This window comes from Centruroides sculpturatus, unplaced genomic scaffold, assembly GCF_000671375.1.
Source record: "Centruroides sculpturatus isolate CEXI.00-Female unplaced genomic scaffold, Cexi_2.0 scaffold330, whole genome shotgun sequence".
NCBI lineage: Eukaryota > Metazoa > Arthropoda > Arachnida > Scorpiones > Buthidae > Centruroides > Centruroides sculpturatus.
Window position 1 is genome coordinate 592018 of NW_019384592.1, and position 23222 is coordinate 615239.

General features: G+C 28.4%; 1 protein-coding gene across 1 annotated transcript in view; it reads left to right on the plus strand.

Moving 5' to 3' along the window:
- LOC111624790 (CDK5 regulatory subunit-associated protein 1-like) overlaps positions 1 to 19297 on the plus strand; it is a 28288-nt gene extending 8991 nt beyond the window's left edge. Inside the window, exons 7-8 of the mRNA XM_023367739.1 lie at positions 3576 to 3818; positions 18571 to 19297. Of these exons, the coding sequence (XP_023223507.1) occupies positions 3576 to 3818; positions 18571 to 18744 (417 nt within the window). The 3' untranslated portion in view covers positions 18745 to 19297. The remainder of the gene's footprint in view (positions 1 to 3575; positions 3819 to 18570) is intronic.
- Positions 19298 to 23222: the final 3925 nt, after the last annotated feature.

Genomic DNA, 23222 nt, shown 5'->3' on the forward strand with positions numbered 1-23222 from the left:
GATAAAGCTCTATAGAACTTTATCTTTACTTTAGTTCTAATGACATGTAGAACATAATCATTAGAACTATGTAAAAGTCTAAGTAGAAGCATCATGTAGTTAGAGTTTTTATATATATATTTATGAGTGTAGATATGTTTGAACATTTTAGAAGACATTAAAAAATGAAAACATACATTTAAAATAATTTTTTTATTATTTTTAATAAATATAAATGCTAAAAATTATTATGAATTTGTAATCAATTACTAGAGGACATTCAATGTTCACTGCCTTTTTTTAACCTTTGATGAGTACTTCCATAAATATACATGATATGTTGGGCTCTACAGAGTAAGCACATATATACAAGGTGTGGCAGAAAAGTAATGAGATTGACATCACTGAGAGTGATCTAGCAATACTGCAAACTTCCCTTTTGCGTAGCTTGTATGTCAGTCCCTCCTAGATGCTTAGTAACAGTTTCAACCTTGTGCAGTAATTACGTGATCCTAGAGAGCATGATAAGTGAAATATTGTTTTCGTATTGAGTTACGGAAAATGAAATAGTGAAATTTGGAGCAACAGTGTGCATCAAATTTTGTGTTACACTTGGTGAACCTGTGAGTTTGACCTATGAAAAGTTGCAACAAACCTATGGGGAACATTTCTTATTACGAGCACAAGTTTTTCAGTGGCACAAAGCACTTTTTGAAGGGCCTAGAAGCAGTAGAAGACAAACCTCGCTCAGGGAGGCATTCAACATCAAAAACTGTGGAAAATGTGGAACAAGTGAGGGCTCCTTGAAAGGCTCAGAAAAAGGGTTCTTCGAGTCAGATGGGACATTGAGGACACTTAGATGCTCCACCATGACAACTCCTCCTGTCATACGGCCATCTTCATCAGCCAGTTTCTGACAGAAAAAGAAATTTATGTTGTTTTCCATGCCCCCTATTTGCCTGATCTCAGTCTATGTGACTGTTTTATTCCTCAAAATCAAAACCCATTTGAAAGGACATCATCTTGGTACTGCCATTAACATCCAAAGGAGCATAACCATGTTGCTGCAGGCGATTTCAGTTGAAGCCTTCCGGCACTACTACATAAAATGACAACAATGCCTCTGCTGATGTATAGCTGCCCAAGGGAACTACTTTGAAGGGGATAACATTAATGTATAAAAATAAAATAAAATTGTTGTAAAAAAAATTAGTCTCATTACTTTTGTATATGTTCCTCAAGTTTGATTGTAGTACACACATATGTTTATGAGCAAACATGAAAGTTACAGACAGCTAAGGACATCTAAAAAATGTTTTTCATCTGGTTTTTGTAAGTTTCACAAGATTTAGCATAGAATTTTCTAGCATGAAGTTAATCATGGTGTCTAGTAATTCTTCACACACTCTGTCTCTTTATGAATAATTGGAGTTTTTCAATATAATGAAATTGGGAGGGGAGGGAGGAATCCACCAGTAAAACCATTTATCAAAGGGTTAACTCTTAAAAGTATTTTTAAATATAAATAAGAAAACACTCAAATTAGTTTGTACAAAGAAACAAGTTTAATTTAGAGTACAAATTAGTTTATACTCAAATTAGAGTTATAATTTAGAGTACAAATTAGTTTGTACTCTAAATTATAAATTCTGAATTTTTAATGTTTAATAATTAAATTTGAAATAATAATGAAAAATGTTAAATGCCAACTTGAAAATAAATCAATGGTTTCTAGTTTAGTGTCAAAAGATATTCAAATATAACTTCACCCAGATTATTTTCTTTTTAATTTATTTGCAAACTTATTCAACTTTTAACTATGTAATCTGATATATTCAATAGTTTGAAAATGATAAATTAGTTTAAATAAAAGTTTGATTTAAAACTCTTTCCTCAAATTAACTAATCAATTTTTCTGAAAATTGTTTTGTAATGACCTTTCTCTTGTTAGAAATACTCATTTAGTGAATACTTCTAAAGATAAAGCTCTATAGAACTTTATCTTTACTTTAGTTCTAATGACATGTAGAACATAATCATTAGAACTATGTAAAAGTCTAAGTAGAAGCATCATGTAGTTAGAGTTTTTATATATATATTTATGAGTGTAGATATGTTTGAACATTTTAGAAGACATTAAAAAATGAAAACATACATTTAAAATAATTTTTTTATTATTTTTAATAAATATAAATGCTAAAAATTATTATGAATTTGTAATCAATTACTAGAGGACATTCAATGTTCACTGCCTTTTTTTAACCTTTGATGAGTACTTCCNATTATAAAATAAATGAAAATTTATTTTATAATTTCATTTAAACCGATGTTTAAATGAAAAGGATGCAAATACATTACCAACAGCATGGAAATACAAAATAGAAAAATGTATGGGTTTCAATAATCCATAAAGTAGGAAATGGGGTTTATAAGAAGTTATTCTTATAAACCCCATTATTGAAACCCATACATTTTTCTATTTTATATTTCCATGCTGTTGGTAATGTATTTGCATCCTTTTCATTTAAACATCGGTTCCTCATTTTACTTTTGTATATCTCTATTTTTTCCATTTCCATCGCTATAGACGGTGAGTGCACTGCTCTTATGATCTTCGCTTCATCCCACTTAACTATTGCTCCGTCCGCCTGTGCCATGCTTGCCAATATCGTGCTATTAAGTCCTTTACTAACACTGTATTTGTGCTCTTTTACACACACTGCAAGGTTTCTTCTAGTCACCCCTACATATTCTTTATCGACTCCTATTTGTTGGCTTTCATATGGGATAGTGTACACCCCCGCTTGCTTTTCCATTCTTATTTTGTCCTTATTGTTCCTTAATAATCTATATATGTTGGGTGCTCGTTTGTAAATTATTCTTGTATTTTTGTATTTTCCTAGCTCATCCACTACGTTTCTTGTCTGTTCATTGTATGTGAACTTGTTGAATGCAGCTGTGTTGTTATGTGTTGTTGTAGTTTTTTGTTTTCCATAACTTCTGATAAGGCCTCTGATTGTGGACGTTTTGTATCCTAAACTTCTTGCTACCTTTTGTATTCTATCCATTTCCTTGTCACGGTCTTGCACATTGGTGCAGTACAAGAAGGCCCTCTTTATAAGTGCCTTAAATGCAGACAGTTTATATCTATACAGGTCCTTCGACCATGAAGGTATGTATAACGGAGCATGTACAGGTTTCAAATATACTGTCGTTCGTATACTTCCTAGTTTAAATTCCATGTCAATGTCCAAAAAATGGAGGTTTTTTTTGCTTTTCTGTTCCAATTTTAGTTTCAACCCATGATCATTGTTGTTGATTGCATTTAGGAAATCATTAATCTGTTGGTTGTCTTTCCAAATTATCAATACATCATCCACGTATCGTTTGTATAATATCATGCTTTCGGAAAAATCTTTGAGGATGTTCTTTTCCAATTTTCTTATTACTAGTTCACATAGGAGTCCTGATATAGGACTTCCCATTGGGACCCATTTCTTTTGTTTGTATACTATTCCATTGAATTTAATGTTTAAATGTTATTATATTAAAAATAATTTTATTTTGTTAATATTATTAAATTTTTTTTTTATTAGGGAATAAAAGAGGTTACATTATTAGGACAAAATGTAAATAGTTACAGAGATATTTCAGAAGCAAATTTTACTATTTCTGAAACTTCATTAAATACTTCAAAACTTGCTGAAGGTTTTCGTACATTATACAAACCAAAAGTTGGTGGATTACGATTTGCTGATCTGCTAGAAAAAGCATCGTCCATAAATCCGAATATTAGAATTCGTTTTACTTCACCTCATCCTAAAGACTTTCCTGATGAAGTAAGTCAAATTTTTTTTCTTTAATTTTTTCAATATAGATAAGATTTAGATAGCATATATAACTTTAAACTTGTTTATAATATATATATTAAAAAAAAAATTAAATTCACAGAATCAACTATCCAGTAGTTACATGAACAATTTCCATATAACATTACTAATTTTTTAAGCTATATACTAAAATAGAGTAGAATAATTATTATGGAAACAGATGTAGACTATTCTTATTTTTGGCTAATAAAACCAACTTTAAAAAAATTTGATTAAGTGGTCTTGGTTTTTTAAAGATAGATATAACAAAAGAGAAATGACAAAAAATTGTTAATAGTCTCTAGCTGGTTTTATTAGCCAAAAATAGTAAAATAGAGTACTTATGAACAAACATATAGAATAGTATGATTATGTATTTAAATAATCATGTTATTCTATGAATAATCACTAATATGACTATGTGTAAAAAAATAATAATACAATTTACTTTATTATTATTTCTTTAATTACTGTATTTCCTCAATTCTAAGACATCATGACTTCTGAATCAAATTTTATGATTTTTTTATGAAGAAAAAATTTTTAAATAATCAATTTTATTAAGTTTTGTTAAGTAACAATAAGTTAGAAAATCAATGCAAATGCCATAAAATAGATTCCATGTACAGTACTTCTACATATACAATAGCTTTTCCTCAGAAACCTTTATAATGCAGTCTATTTTGTTAACATATCAAATGTTTTCGGTCAAATTAACTGACCTTGTTCAGGATCGAACCAAAAAATTTAATTTGCCAAATGGGTTTCTGAGTATTTTGGTAGTGCAGTTAGAGATAGAGCAATAGCTTTTCTTTTAATTCTGCATCATGTCTTCTTGAAATGAACATTCTTTAAATGCTAAAGAGGAGTTTAAATGAAACACTGATTATAAGCAACACAGTTGAATAGCATATCTGAAAATGTCTATTATTGGTGCTTATAGTATTTGGTCTACTCACAGTAACTTCTAATCATTGTTTTGGACTAGGAATGTAAGATGACATTAATTCTAAGAAGTATTTCTATTTTGGACAAGTGAAAATGAGCAAAATGTGCATCTTAGAATGTTTTTAATTTCTGTATTTCCATTCACATATGAAAGTAAATGAATCATTTATTCTTATATCTTATACTAGCTGTTACCAGCGGCTTTGCCTGCGTGGATTTTGCAAGCAAACCCCATTTATATTCAGTATTTCAACAACCATAGTAATTGTTATATAACACCTACCGCTGAGAATGATGAGAATTGCCGAGAATCAAACAAACTATTTTCAATTTGATCAATTTTCTAGAATGTTTACAATCGTTCTATAATCGAACCAATATGCAATAACAAATTCGAATTTAAAACGGTTCGAAGATTTTTAAAATCAAAATAGATAAAAATATTTATAACAATGTCTGAAATGTTATTAATTTAATACACCTAAGTACTCGATGAAGATTAAATCCTCTCCCTCTCCCACCCGTGGGGGAATTTCGAAAAATCACTTATTAGTGTGCATTCTCATGGCATACCCTACTAAAACGCAGATAAAAACAAAAATTGCATGTAAAATAGTACAGTAGAAACCATTCTTCCGGTTAACCCTTAATGCTCTCCCTCTCCCCACTGCAGAGGAATTTTGAAAAATCCCTTCTTAGTGTGCGTTTCCATGACGCACCCTAACTGTCTACCAAATTTCACCTCTTTAGGTTAAGTGGTTTGCTCTGGGTGATGATGAATCAGTGAGTGAATGAGTGAGTCAGTCAGGACAAGCAATTTTATATATTTAGATTATGGAACCAGATTGAGAAGAACACACAAGAGAATCAAGACTGTACATTTTTATTTGAATATGGTGGGCAAACAACCACTCTTGACGTAAACTCTTGCCACAAAAATTCAAATATAAGTGGCAAACAACAGAAGTTTTCAAATTAACTGAACAAATATTATTTTGGAATTTTGGCCATCTACCAATAAGGANGACAGAAATTAACATAAGACTACATTCTTGCACTAGAAAATGTGCTGCACCAGATTTCTTTTTAGTGACCCACGTTTCTGCTACTTAAAACGTACAATAAAGTTTCAAAGTTTTAAAATTTTCACTTCTTATTGGCTTGGGGGAATGTTCTAGTTTCACCAAAGACAATTACACAGCTGGGACATATTCTCTGATTTTTACGATCAAAGAATAATTAAAAAAAGAAAATTATTGTTGTCGTATTACGAAGAGATATGTATTTTTTAATTGCGTTACAAGAAAGAAGAAAAAATCAAACTGTTTAATACGCGTGTGGAAAACTTGCCGGACGGCTTTAATAGGATCATTGAAAATTAATATGCAAGAGGTCATGGACCCCAAATTTGGCTGCATTTGGCCCACTTATTTTCATTGCTGCGGTTAAAATATTGCAATCTATATCCAGGCCACAAGGATGTGTGCGTATGACTGTCGAACTTAAATGGTTACAGTCGTTAGGTAATACTTAAAAGGGTCTTTAACCAGTTAACTCGGCGATAACTATTAATACATACCTTTGGCATTTAGTAATTACCCCTTTTATATATCTCCCAGTCAGGAATTTGAATAAAGATATTAAAAATGAATCAAGCCATGCATCTTAATTTGCTTGTATTTTAGTTTAGAAGAAATATTAATAGCTATGGGAAAGTTTTAAAGTAACAATAATCATTTCAATAAACATAAAATGCCATAAAAACTAGAACTATAAACTTGTTTCATTAATTAATATGGAAAATATTTATTTTAAGCCATATTTTAAAACATGAAAAATTGGAGACAAATGTTATTTAAATGAGAAATTATAAATAACTTAAAAATTGTGTTTGAAATAGATATAGAACTACTGTATTTTCGGGTGGAATTTATACTATATATATATATATATAGATCTTTTTTATTTCTGTTTGTCTTAAATTAAAGTATGCTTTATTATCTTCTAAGTTTTCCTTTCTTGTAGATTATCTCAGACATTTTTATCAAGATAGAAAGTGTGTAATAAAGAGAATATGATGAAGATAGCATCTGAAAGTCTCCAAATCCTCTGTCAGATCAGTGACAATAAAAAGAGTTTCGTGCAAAATGGCATTTTAGATAGTAATCTGTCCCCAGGCCATTTTCTATTTAGACGACTGCCACGCGACAAGCACGACGCCAGTTTTTGATATTTTTCCTACATCGGAACCATTAAGGATCATTTAATTCTCGGAAACACCCCCGAATTAACCGTTTTGTTACATTCCGAACACGAAACGTCCGCATTTAAAACTGCAATAGCCATTTATTGCGCTAGACCTAATTAAATTTTTCAAATTGAAATTCTAAAGAACTCGCTTCCCAGTTATAAAAATAGATTCTCCAGTTTCGTTTTGACTTTGAAATTTAGAAATTTAAACTTAAAAAAATAATTATAATAATAAATAATAATAATAATAACGGATACAGGATCCATTCGTTATGCCGTTTTCTGGATATTGATCGATTGTGGTGTTGAGATTCGGGCATTGACTTCAGACAAAAGCCGGAAACGTGGGTAAATTTTCGACGAATAAAGAATAATTTCTTTATTAAAAACTACCGAAAGAAATTAATAAAAGAATAAAAAAATCTCAGGAAAATACTAAAGTATATAAAAGGAAAATCTGATCATATTAATGATTGTTTTTCCCTCAGTTACTAAGGCCGCATGATAGATTGTAAAATAGGATAGGCCTATGGAGCCAGAAATTACTCGGTTGCGATTTCTGTACAGATAATTTAATATCTGTCATTCTTTTTTAATCTATAGCACGCCGAGATTTATCAGTTGACATTAATTTATAGTATGAGCGAGGATTAAGGACATGGTCTTAAGAATTCGGTGCAGATGATATCAAAACTTCACTAGAAAATTGGACATGTGGAATTTTCGGCTTCGTCTTTGATTAATTAAACTTTATTTTTAGATACATTACAGAATTGACCATAATTCGGCGGAGGGATTATCCAAATTCTGTTAATCGGGACGTCGTTCGGTGAAATCTGCAATTCTAAGTTTAAATTACGAAAACACCTGCCTCATCGTCTTCCTAAATGCAGCATTTGATTCAGTTTTTTTTAGGCACAAGCAGCANAAAAAGAAAAGAAAAGAAAGTTGATTCATATTTTTATATATTATTTCTAAATTTTAGTCAGAAAAAATAAAGCACATATATAACATATACAAGTTCAAAATGATATTGCTAAATTCATTTTGTAATTAAGTTATTTATTTTTTAATATTACATCATGTATTCGCTAAGTTTTAAGTACTTTTTATAAATTCAGACCTGGGTAATCCCTGAAGCTACTTGATAATATGCATAATTATACCAGTAAGTTTAGCATGATTATATGTTACTATGACTAGAGTAATTTGTGGTTAATATGTTTTTATCTTTTAGCAATTCTGTATGTGTTATGAATTGATTGATATATATTTAATTTAACTTAAAATTTGTATGATGGATTTTTTATTATTATTAATATAAAATTCATATTGAATCAAGACTGTACATTTTTATTTGAATATGGTGGGCAAACAACCACTCTTGACGTAAACTCTTGCCACAAAAATTCAAATATAAGTGGCAAACAACAGAAGTTTTCAAATTAACTGAACAAATATTATTTTGGAATTTTGGCCATCTACCAATAAGGATCAACTCACATATATGTTTTTAACTTAGCATTAAGGTAAATAACAGTTATTAAGAATTATAAAAGTTAAATAAAACAATACATTGATCTAAAACCTATGTAAACTAATATAAAATAAGTAATCAGATTTGTGAAAGACATAAACATAATCTAAAATTGGAGAGAGGTTTAATTATAGCAGAAATTATGATGGACTGGAATATGTAATGAGCAGTTATAACATTCAGCTAAATAATGTCCATATCTCTAGATCAAACACTAAGATGGTCGGCAGAAAAGTAATATAAATAATAATCCCAGAAGGTTTCCAAGAATATTATTCATATTACCGAATATGGAAAGTTTATGAATAAATAATAGAATAATTATGAACAGTTTTAAAAATCAATAAACCTGAATTTTTTAATTTAGTTGATATTCTTTTTGAAATTATAGTGTATCAAATTTATATATTGGAATTTATTNCGATGTAAGTCGAGGTATGCCTGTATATTGTAATTTGAAAAAGTTATACTTTATGCATTCCACAGAAATTTTCAAGTGAATTTCACAATTATCTTATCTTTGCATTAACAATATGAAAGTGCAATTTGAATAGTCTGATAAAAAAACAAAAGAAATAAGGCACTATAGTTATTTTAAACTATACAGAAATTAATTAACAATTGAATTTAATACTAAAGACATGGGTATTATCATTTCATAACAATTTTCTGATATAATTTTTAATTTAAATTAGTATTTTATAAGCTTTTAGAAAAATGTTAGCTTACTTGAATTTAAAACACAACTCTTGCATATTTAACAGATATCTTAATGGGTATATTGTCTTATATTATCTTAAGTTTACAGTTTATAATCTTAAGTGACAGTTTATATTGTATTAACATTACAAACTTAACTACATTGAGCTATAAGTATATAAATAATGTACAAGTAGAATATATAATCATATGGCTTCTAGAATCAAATTTATTTGTTAAGTAATTAGGTTAAAAACATTTCAATAAACAACTAGTAGGTTGTTTTGGTTATTGGTTTTGTCTAATATATCTAGAAAAAATAAAACTAAACTACCAAACATTTCTGTTTGGTTTGCATGAAACACAATAATATGCTACACAAGATTCAGAAAGAATTGTATTTTTATTTGGATACATATTTTATTAAAATTGATTCTAAAAAATGTCAATGAGTAGTGATTTTTTTTAATTCACTGTTTACTCTACAGATTTAAAGATGCAATAGTGTCTTGAGTTAAGTTTGTCTAAAAGTTAAATACCAAATAAATCAAGCAACATCATTCTGCATATTATTAAAAAGACAATGCTTTTCTATATGAATTCAAATTAAAATCATATTTACTTCAGATCAAATAGAATAACTTCCATATTTATATAATAAGCAGGAAATCTATTAATCTACAAATGAATTTTCTTCTTCTTCTTCGTGCCATATCAGATTTCTGACGTCAACGACACCCGGCACAGATTAATAATACACCAAGGTGTTTACTAGGGAAGGTTAGTACCCAGGGTGGTTTCCTGTTGCCTTCTCTGGGGTGCGATGTTACGCAAGGGGAAAGAATGCCTTCTGGGAGGACTTTTATGGGAAACTGGCCTCCTATTTAGTCGTTATCGGCAAGGAGAAAACCCAGAAAACTCCAAGCAGCCAGCCTGTCCGATCGCGGCACGAACCCACTACCGAACTCCCAGTGTTTAGGGTATGAAGACCACTCGGCCACTGGTGGGCCGTAAATGAATTTTAAAATAGGATAATCCTAAAAGTTTTCTATTTTTGTGTAAACAAATGTTTTCAACCATTGTAATTGCAGGTTTGCAGGTTTTAAATACAATAAATTTGATAAAAGAATGTAATTAAAACATAATTGTATGGTCATACAGGAAGATCATTATTTCAAATTTGCTGAATTACTTTGAAATTCGACTTCTTAATTGATTGTTATACTAAAGACTTTTTCTTAGGTCCTCCGTGATGCAAGTAGCTGTAGCCAATAAGATAATGTTGCATTTTTTTAAAAGAAATTATATTCTAATTACATATTTCTATCAAATTTATTGTGTTTAAAACTGATGATGATGGTCAGAAATGCTCATTTACATATTAAAGTATTCTTTTGCTGCTAGATTTTCTGGTTTTCGGTGTGCTTGTTTATTTACTGCATCCAGTTTTACAAGCTATTTATTGATTTTCTATTTTTCTTAGTTGAAAATGATAAGCTATTCAATAATACTGGAAAATATCAAATATGTTTACATTTTGTGTTATTTTATAAGTTAATATGAAACTTACTCAGATTTATGTCAAATGCCTTTTTAATTGATATTTTCTTTTTTACAGTTTAATATTTTTGAAAAATGTTACATATTAATATTTTTGGTAGAAAAATTTCTTTTGTTGCTTAATATCATAGAGAAAGTAATAAAAATTTTATTTCACAAGAAATTTTTTAAATAGTCTATTGTTCTTTATTTATTATTTACTTTTTATTACAATCACCATATAACTATATACAAAATGGTTTATTTTTTGTAATTTTATCTTTAAGAATCTAGTAGTACATTGTAGCTGTATGCTCTTGTTTATGAGCATAGCCATACTTTAAAAGAATTTTACAATATTTTCTTAATTTATTAAATGGTTTATTAAGAAAGACCTGTAGCTTTACATCTAACAGTTCAGAATTAGATTCTTCCTTAATACAGGCGTACCACACTTTGGGATACTTTTTTTTACAGTACTTTTCAGTTATATTTAGGTTTATTATTTTTGGCACTTGTCTTCTTCTTGAAGGATTTTTGGGGTTTTAATTTATTAATTTTACTTTATCACCTTTTTTTTAGGGTTTTGTGCTACTGTACACTTAATAAATGATAGTGTAAATATGTTTTTAGGATTTTATATGCATTATCAAGTGAAAAAAGACTACATTTTGCTTTAAGGTGATATTTGCTTCAGTCAGAAGCCTTTATCCATTAGTCATTAGCTAAAAATACCTATATATGAATGTATTGTTAATTATGTTAAATGCTTTAAGTGAAATTTTCTTAAATTAGTTAATAATAATAATGACTATTTTGATAGTCATTATTATTATTTAGTTCAGATAACCATTACTTTTAATAAAAGAAATATGTATATTAGAATTCCTGTTTTGTATGTTCCACATCTTTCTAATTTGTTAAAAGAATTTTTCTAAACTGAGAATGGTCAGATATTTGAACGAAAACATTGCTTATGTTAAAAGTGTTGGCTATCTGAAATGAGTAGTAATTAAATTTATTTATAATGGTTATTTATCACTTTACTAATTAGGACTCATTACTTGACAGATCTATTTTGGTTTATTTATATACTATATTTCTTCACAAAATGTGTTTACTAACCAATAAACATAACAAAATATACCAAATAAATTAATAAAATAAATACTAAAATAAACAAATATGTTTGTTTATTGACTTATTATACATTTTTAAGAAAAAGAATTCTGTAAATATAAAAAAGCACTCTATTTGTAATTCTTGTAAAACAAAAAAAGTAATTTTAGTTGAAGAGTTATCTAAGTAATTTAATGAAAAAAATACATTATATACATTGATGCAGCATGTGTGCTCCTGTGATGTTTCTGTATGATTATAATTTATGAATTCTGGATATTTGAAAAAGTTATTTGTAAAACTTGTTTGAGGAAATAAAAATGAAATTCAAACTTTTTATTCTAATCTATATGATTTCCACCCAAATAAAATAAACATATTTTATTGTACTTTCATAAAAATTAAAGGTGTGAATACATTGACATTATTAAATTTTTGTAATCTAAATAAGCAAAATATTTATAAACCAGTAAAGTTTTATCAACTATTTAAATCTAGAACAGACATTCTGTACTAAAAACTATAACAACAAATTTCCTATATTTATATTCATTGTAATAAATAAATAAAATATATGTGTTTTAATCTCTTTTTCCCCTGTGGGCACCACTCTCTTTTCTTTAATACCTGTGATGGGTATTGAAAAAAAGGACTAGAAAAAAGACACTATCTGCTTCCATTATGGGTGTGACTGAATGGCCAGGCCCATCACAGGGCAACTGGTTGTGAGAGACGGGGCTTGACACTTATTTGGAGACAGGGTTACCCATGAAAAATTTCTGAGGTTCCTTATCCAGATTTAATCTTATGTCCTCCAGAGAAACAGGCTGACAAACTTTAAGACTATAAAAATTCTCTTGAAAAAGAAAAATTAAGTATGATATAAGGGTGAAGATACTTGACTTAGTATTTATATTAAAGATGCAGTCAAAATTATTATTATTATTCTATAAATAATTATAAAATTTATTTATAAATACCAGTAAAAAGTAATTATTTTTCTATAAATATCATATCTGGTAATGATAATGATGATAAATTAATGAGCTATATCTAAATATCTATAATTTATAAAGGTTTTTATCTCATTATGATGTATATATAATGAGTTATACAGTCTTTCAAAAAGAATGCTACCCTTTTAAATTATTGTAATTATGTTAATTACAATAATTACAATAACATAATCTTGGATAATATTGGAAAACTGTCCAAGTTTCACATTTACCCATTATAAAATTTTTCAATGCATGCACCTTGTGTCACACAACACATCTAACCAATACTCAAATTTTTTCTACATTTGTTACCACATATCCATTGTCACTCCTCCTGCACTGGCCAAATTCTACAGCTACTGCAGACTACTCATTTGCACAATAATGAGTGATTCCGACTTTACAAACTACAGAACACAAAATGCCTTTGCTATTGCAGAGTTACCATTTTTGTCCATGGTGCTTCCTAGAGTTAGTAGACACAATACATTTGAATGCAGATTGGAGATGAAATTCAGACAGTTACTTTATTGATTGGTGTACATCTCGTACTTCTCAAATAATAATTAACATAATTACAGTAATTTAAAAATGGAAAGACCCTGTATTTCTGTTGTAGCAACTGATAAGTAATTTTTATGATAGAGTTAAAAGTTACTCACAAAAATATATATACTTTAGTTATAAAGGAAAATGGAATTTGAATACATTTTTTTTCATTGTATAAAAGTTTTAAAATCTTTATGTACACATTACCAAACATAATTAATATCTTATAATTAAAACATTTAAATTAAATTAAAAATAAAATTATTCTATAATGAACAAACTAAATAATTTAAAGAATATCTTTGAAAAAATTATCTCATTATATATAATTATATACTTTAACTAAAATATCATTGATCAAGATAGGAAAATATCACATTAGAATAATCAGAAAAAAATCTCTTGAGGTCAACCTGATTTATTTATTTACTGTTACAGTTGCTACATGAATGAATTTTGAAGCTATTTATCTCTCACATTGTACAATTGCAATTGTCTCCATTACATTTATGCATGTTCAACCTGTTATTAGTTATATCGTAAAAGTTTTCATAAAATTTAACAATAAAAGTGACAAAAACAAACTGAAACGTGGTCAGTAAAACCAAAAAAAAGTTAAATGTAAAACAATTGTCGTGTATCGTTGCATACTAAATGATACTGCTGGCGGAAAGTTAGGATATAACTACATTTCACTTGTAAAGAATAAAAGGTCAAAATAAAATTTTTACTGTAATTGTAATACGAATTAAATAAACCAGGTTGAGAGATTTTTTTCAAGTCATTCTAGTGTGATATTATCTCTGGTTTTATATTAAATTTAATTATATATTATCTAATAATGTATCATAATCTGATGTAACCGAAACATTCGTTACGAAAAATAAGTTAATGTTGAAATTTTATAAAATTTTCATATCATAACAAAAAATTATACACATTTTATGTTATCATCATCAGACAATAAATAGATATTTTTCAGTTTCTGAAAAATATAGCAAAAAAGATAGACTTTTAGATTGTTTTTTGCAAGTCAAATACAATTAGAAAAATGCAAATTTAGCATGAAAACATCAATACATATTTTAATGCCCGAATTTCCATGTAGTTTTAATTCATAAAGTTGCTACTGAAATGAATTTAGATAAATCACCTACTTTTAAAGCTTCTTGTCTGTCAAGTTGATTTGACTCTTTTTGTTATTAGAGCGTTCCTTAATAATTTATATATTTTTTAGCACATTTTACAATTAAATAATTATTTCGAGTGATTGAAAAATTTTAGAACTTAAATAAAAGTCTAAATGGAAAAAAAATTAAATACTTTTTTAAAATGGAACCAATGTTTATGTAATTCTTTTTAATATTAAATTGTCAAATAATTAATTAAAATATTTTTTATTGATATTTACATTATATTTTGTGTATTATTTCTTACAGTTTCTTCTGTTGTGAGCATGCCTTATTTTTATGCATATAATGAAAGATTTATCCATGTTTAAAATACAGTTTGAAAGAAGAGTGCTGGTTATGCAACAGGCAGGTTACATATTGATTTTAAAGTTCAATTACGAGTTTATGCTTATGGAGTAAGTACTGCCCACATAGGCGTGGAGAGTATGGTGGGGCAAGTTACGCAAAAGTTTTTATTCTGGTCATTTTCTGCAAGATGTACAGGCAGTTTTACACACTAATTACGTAACATTTTACCTTGTAATTTCAATAAAATATCTCTTTGTATACTTTGATTTTTGATCTTTAAACAATTGCATTTTCTTAATGAAAGTTGGTTTTGATATAAAACTGGTCAGAAACTAGTAAGATGTTTCATATTTTATATTTTTTAAGAAATGAAATCTAAATATGAAGCATAGAAAAAAGAATATTTATAAAATAAGACTTTTTGAAAGGTAATATTTAGTTGATTGTGTAAACATACATCAATTAATTTATTATCATTAGTGTCTTTAGCCTATTTTTCTTGTAAGATGAAAATATTTATTGAATATCTTTTTTAATAATAATGGTGATTTTTATTTTAATGAATAATCTATTGTGTTACTTAAGAAACAAGTATAAGATCTTTTGTGATAAATGAAACCAGAAGCTGTATCTATGTGAATATAAATATAGTTGTAGAACTTCTGTTTTTATATCTAACAAGAGACAAGAATAAAAAATAAGGATAAAGATAAATGTAAAGATAAAATAGACAAGAATAAGGATTTTCATTTATTCTTGTAAGTTTTATTATAATAAAATATTTGTTAGAGCATGGAAACTGTTATGTATATTAAATATAATTTTTAAATTAATTAAAAAATATATAATTATATGTTTTTCTTATAGAATATTAACTATCTTTATGTATGCAATTTCATATTTTACATCTTTGTATTTTTGTTCCAATTATTTAAAAATTTGAAATTGGTTCTGTGCATTCCAATTTAGAATGTTGTTGACTTGCTGCATATCTTGTGTAAGATTCAAAAATGTTTGTTAAATTTTACATTAAAATTATTTACTGGATGGTAAAGGTTTTGTTTGATGTATCTTGCACCCAGCCAACTCCATGGAGCCTATTTCATTTTCATTTTTGAGTATCAAAAAATGAGATCTTATCAGTTTAATACAGAACGAAAATTTATCTAAAATGTCTGTTTTTCTCCATTACCATTATTATTGTTTTTTTGAAAGTTTAGTGTGAAGAAATTCATTCTGATTGCATTCATTTCTAATTTCTTTTTTATTCATAAAATTTAGCTAAGAAATTTTATGAGCAGTCTGTTTACTACTTTTTATGCATGATTAATGTTTACTTTTATCTCTTTTATTGTCAGGGAACAAAGGAAAACATTTATCAATGCTTGACCAACTTGGTATTTAGTAATAATAATAAATATATCGCAACTAGTTTTTATTTTTTAAATGCTTAGAATTATATTGGTAATCTTTAGTCTGTCAGATGATCCATCTCAAAATATTAATATTTATATAGTTATTATACATATAATAATTGAATTATTTTAAAAATATAAATCAATAAATAATAAAATTATATAAATTCTAAATATAATATAGTTAAAAATTTAACATATTACAGTACTTTAATGTAGATCAGTACTGTTGAAAATTTTTTTAAAAAAAGCAATGTGGACAATTGTAAAAATGGCAATACTAATCCGTGTTACATAAAATATTGATGTATAATTATTCGTGTATAAATATATACTGTACATGTCCTGTCTGATGTTTCTTCATTTTCCTAGATAAATTTATAATTACTTTATACTGTTTTTTCACAACATTCAGGTTCATATAAACTGATACAGAAATTCTTAATTTTTATATAGGTCTGTATTGACAATAAATTTTATTGTCAATACAGACCTATATAAATGAGCCAGATAGTTGAGGCATCAGCCTACTGCTCTGGAGAGTCAAAACTGGCTTACCAGTGACCAAACAGTTCTGTTCCCTGAAACTGGGAGTTCAGTCATGGGTTCGCACTTCGCCAGGACAGGCTGGCCATGTGGAGTTTTCAGGGTTTTCTCCTTGTCTGTAATGCCGGAACAGTGGCCAGTTACCCTTAAAAAGACCTCCCAGAAGGCAATCCCCCTAGGCAGATCGCCCAAGTATCGTATTGCCATAACTTAACTAAACAAAAGAAATGAGACTCAAAACTGAATCTGGATGGTCAAAAAATCCCTGCAATTTTTTGCATACAATATGTCAACTCTGTTTCTTGCTACCTAGCCACAACCCCATTTGGGCCTGGCTGAACCCATGATGGGTATGGAATAAAGGCCTTTTTACTGCCCAAGGAGCAGAAAGAGCCCAAAAAATTAATATATATTTATTCTAATAAAGTAGGCTATTATAAATAAATAATTCATAAATATAAATATTTTATTCAGAATATTACATATTTGCAAATGTATTAAAAGTAAAATAAATATTAGATTTGAAAATGAAGTAAATTAATCAATAGAAAGATCTTAGTATCAAATATTATGTTTTATCAATAGTAAACTGATCTAAATTGTTATTCAGTAAACAAAAATTAAACAATGAATGGTGCCAGAGGCAATAAAAAAAATTGATTAAATAAATCAATCTTAATTTTTAAATTACAATAAAATATTACTGAATGTATTATTTGTTGACAAGTCAAACCAGGAAGCAAATATGAAACCAAGCTCATGGTATTTCATTGTTTGAGTTAATAACTTGGGTTTGTTTAGAATGTAAATTTCCTCTCTGTTGTTGTCTGTTGAATAATAATGTAGTTTAGCTTAAGATTTGATAAAAACTTAATTTATTTCTGGATATAAACTGGGTTTTTATCTTAATAAATTATTAATTTTAATTTAAACAAGATTCTATTTTATATAAATGTCAGTATTAATTAGTAAATTATCAGTAATTTAGTCTATTTATTTTCAAATGTGTATCATATATTTGAAATTTAGAATGAAAATCAAAGTTTAATATTTAGTAAAAGGTAATTACTGTATTTTAAATGATGTAATTCATTCTGTAGAGATCCACAGAAAAATTGCTATTGATGTTTAACCAATGTAACCATTTCTTTCATTTTATTATAATTCAATAATTACACAAATAAGTTTATACAAATTAAATAATATTAATTATAATGTGAAAAATATATTAAACTTAATATTTTTTAGATGTAACTCTTACAAGTGACTTTATAACTGGTTTCTGTGGTGAGACAGATGAAGCGCATCAAGATACAATATCGCTACTGAAAGCCGTAAAATATAATTATATTTATTCTTTTCCTTATAGCATGAGAGAGGTATTTTTGTTTTATAATTACTTTTAACAATTACAAAACGTATATTTATTTCATTTTTTAATTTTTTTTTTAATTTAGAAAACTCGTGCTTATCATCGTTTGAATGATGATGTTCCTCACAAAACCAAACTAACTCGTTTAAGAGAAATCTGTGACACATTTCGACCTCTCGCCTTGGAACTCAACCAACAAAAAATAGGAACGGAACAATTAGTCTTGGTAGAAGGAGTAAGCAAATTTGAGTTTTTANTTATTTATGTAGGTTTTACAAATAATTCAAGATAGACCAAACATTTGTAATAGCTTGCATCTGCCAGCACAAAGTGGGAATACACAAGTGTTGGAACGCATGAGAAGAGGATATACTCGTGAAGCTTATCTCAACTTGGTGCATCATATCAGAAATAAAATCCCAGGTAAATTTGTATTCAAATAAATTTGGTGATTATACTTAATATGAAATCAGGAAAAATATTGTAAAATATAATAAATAAATATGGCTAATAAAATTATTTTATGTAATGTTTGTGACAAACTAAAACTGAACAAACAGTGAATGGTTTTGTTTGTTTAAATTCACTCACTTGACATCAAAAATTTCTATTTAAATATTCATGGAGTAAGATTAAAGAATTAACTAAAGAAATCAGTTTTATTAGTCTCTAAGGGAAAAAATTATTACAGGTATCCCTTGATTAACACAATTAATTCTTCGATCCTATCATGGATATCAAAATCATGTTAAACAAAATACGGTATCTATGTTAAGTAAAGACAGCTGGTAAAGCCATGTAAATTAAAACTTCTGCTGCATATATAAAGGGATTGCCGCAATTAGTTTCATGCGCTAATCAAATCACGTATTAAACAAAACCAAGTTAAGCAAGGAATACCTATATACAGTAGACCCCCCTATAACGCTTAGATACGTTCCACGCTAACCGAAAATTACGTTGTAGGAATGATTAAATACATGAGCCAATCGCAGCCCGATAGGTGTGAACTTTACGGACTAAGGCTCNATTCTGTTAATCGGGACGTCGTTCGGTGAAATCTGCAATTCTAAGTTTAAATTACGAAAACACCTGCCTCATCGTCTTCCTAAATGCAGCATTTGATTCAGTTTTTTTTTAGCACAAGCAGCAGTCTGCACACGATAAAAGTTCTGTAATGCAGCATCGTGACACGGCATTTATTCCAGCAATATCAATCATCCATCAAAGCAGATGGGGGGTAAGTTATTAAGAAATTCTCCCACCCAATACCCGATTAGCGTGGCACAGATACGTCATGATGAGAATCAAAAATATGAGGTTAAGTTTATTAAACTCTTTGTTAAAAGCATTCTTTAATATAAAGAATATGCTTTTTTGTTTAAATTTCTCAATGGGAGTGAATTAACGTTTATTTACATTTCCTTAAACACACACACACTAGATAATTCGTCTGCACCACCCGTGGATTCTGCGGAAGTTCTGTCTTTTCCCGGATCTATAATTAAAGTTTTTGTAATTTTCTCTATTGATTTTATTTGCAAATGCATTCTATAATTATTGTGTTCAATCTAAATGCATAATTAATGAAAGTATGTAATGATAATCTTTTTTTTTATTTTATTTTATTTTTTCTGCAAGTTCCCATAAGCTAGAATATCTAGGAAACTGTCATTCTGCTTTGTGACCAACCTAATTTTGATATTTATGAAATTTGCTGTGACATTTTTTGTTGTTTTTTTTTTGTTCTCGCATTGCTCTGATCTGACGAATCTTTCAAGCATCACGGGAAAAATAATTTGCAATAATTAAGCGCATTGTTATGAGATCCAAATGCCGACACGCTTACAAATTCCTTTCTCATCAACTCTATACAAGAAAAAAAAAATTAAAATAGGGAAAAAGGATTTATATTCACCCAGCATGACGCCATAGAAAGTGAGAAAGATGCACAAGTTTGACCCAGAATGATCAATTTTGATTTTTTTTTTCGTTAACCGAAATCAGGACGGAGCCTCACCCATAGCTTTATGGGTGTAAATAATTCTTGGTGAAATGACGTCAGTTATCAAACAGTGGGATTATTGATTAATACTTTGTCCCGTTTACAATAAGGAGGTTCTTTCTGGCCATATTTAATCGCCTATTGTCAGGGTCAAACATTTAACAATTACGTAATATGATTTGATAAATCATGGATCTAGTTACTTATCCGAACGAGCAAACAATGGATTTTTAAATATTTCGACATTTTTTTATAGGTTATACAGGTAATTTGATCGCCATCAAAACTTTGAATTGCCATTTATAGAAATAAAATTATTTTTCACACAAAAAGAAATTCTGTTGGCGTGAAATACCTTTCGTTTCTGAACTTCCCAGCAATAAACCACGAATATTTCTTTGTTGCCCTTTATTTCTATTAATTAAAATGAATGGGGATTGCCTTCATTTAGACTATACCCTCCATACGGTTGACGCACCTATGCGTAATTAAAAATTTCAAGCAACTAGATAGGTCAAGACATATAAAAGGGTGTTTTTTTGTAGAAACTTGGTCACTGGTCATACTGAGATATTCAAGACTAGGTTAACCTATTTAAATTTGTGGTTCTTTTATGTTACTGTCCATTCGCTAAATGTTGCAACGTTTATGTAACCACACCTCTCTGTTGTTGCATTTACAAGGCTCATACAATCGAATCTTTCGAATCACACTTTATGCAAATAAAACTGCGACCTTATTTACATAAAAATCGTCCAAAAGCTTTCAGAAAAAAGTCACGTTTTATAAAGATGAAACCTTAGGGAAAAAAACATGAATAGTAATAGTGTCGTTTCGGTGTCTCGAACTTTTACAGGTTATAAACCTAACTGAAAATTAGGACCGATAGCCATTTCGAATTTCAGTACTTCCTGCCGGGGATAAATAGTTTAGTAAGGCTCCTTTAGGGTAAAATATTCATTTACATCCTTGCTCGTTAATATTCCATTCTCTCGTGTGCATCCGATGCCACGGAAAACTTTATATTTTTTCACGTTGTTGCTCACGTGTTCGGAAACAACTCTGCGGCTATTAAATTGTGAATAATAATGGGGTTTGATTCTCTAACAATAAAAAAACTTATGTTCCTGGAGGCTGGACCGAACCGTGGATACAATAATACGAGTTACAGCTGAACTAGTTGCTACATAAATGGGTCATCGATGAGGCCGGATGGGTTAAGTCGAAGGAAAAAAAAAAAAAAAAAAAACATTCTTGCTTTGACTGGAGGACAAATAATTTAATTTCGGTGTCACTGACGGAAAAGTCTTCTTCGGGTCAGACGTGATCTTAAGAAAACTTATATAAGAAGGAGGAAAAATTCCTTTCTTTATAAATTCCAGCACCTCTGATATCGTTTCATAGATATTCCAAAGATTAAACCTGCTTTATTTATAGAACATTAGCCTATTTGCATCTTTACATCCTGATAGGATGTAGAATACAATTAAATTAACATTAAGTCCATTTGTATTTCGTAGAACTCTGGAAAATATTACGTAGATCCAATCTAGAAAACAAATCTAAAAAAAAAACTAAAATAAAATTTCTAACCCGAAGCGAAATTTTGATTAAACTAGGTCGAAAGAATATTATAAGAGACGATGCCACAGTTCGATCGTTATCCTGATGAACTTCTTTCACTTTGGATCGGAATGCAATCAGAAGAAATCTTTTTCTTGCACAAAAAAATCAAGAAAAAGTTTTAAAAAATCCATACTTTTCGTATTTGGTATTACATAAACTTGATTTCGTAAACAGGTTTGAATCTTTCAGAAATGCAACTTGCGATATTAACTTTCCCTTTCTGTACGTGTCGAATTTTGAGGCTATACCAAATGCAAAGCACAGCGCACGAAGAGACTAAATTTAGGATACGATTTGTATCCTATTTTTCTTTTATTCGTACATATTAAATGAATTTGGAGTGAATTTGATCGAAAGATACAAAAGTTAATTATACTATTATCAAATTCGTAATTCAAAGTTTGGCTTTGGAAAATACGTAAAGAATTCCAAAAATTAAGTCGATTCCTCGTTTAAAATGAATAATACAGATTTATCAATTAGTAAAATATGCGTAAAAAATTTTTCATTCGATTAATTTTTTTATTGGAAATTAAATCTTTTTTCTAAAAAGAATAAAATACAGATAAGGACAATGTATTTTTTAGGGATTGGTAATTGTAGGCCTACAAGTAAACAAAACCATCGCCATATGTAAAAATGTATATTCAAGGGTAAAAAACAAGGAAAACAAATAATTATTATAATTTTTAGCAATTAAAAAACTAGATTATGTTAGCTTTTTGTTTCGTATACTCGCATGTATTTCATGAAGATCTTGAAATGAATTCTGAAATGATTTCAGGACTAAGCTGAAGCAACATCAAGCGTTTTGTTTAAGAATTTTTGGATTTCTCTCTCTCTTGATTTTCTAAAGTAAAATCAGACTCATTATAATTTTTATAATAATTAGAGTTTATATTTCGAATTATTTATATTTATCTTTAAGAAATGCTTGAAACTGAAACTGTATCAAGCAATTAACTGTATTATGTCCATTCCTGAAACCTGCTGGAATCCTCGATTGAGATTTCAGGAATAGATATAATATAGTCAATTTGATGCTAGAATCAAGGATTATGAAATCTCAGTGAGGAATTTTAGCAATTTGATGCTAGAATCCCTCGATTCTAGCATCAAATTGCTAAAATTCTTCACTGAGATTTCAGAATAATATATATATATATTTTTTTTGATGAAATTATTAAAATCTTATTAAAGATTTATATACGAAAACTGTTTTTAGAATAGAAAGATAAGTTCAATAGTATATAGATAGATATTGGAGAGAGATAATAAATAAATTCTTGT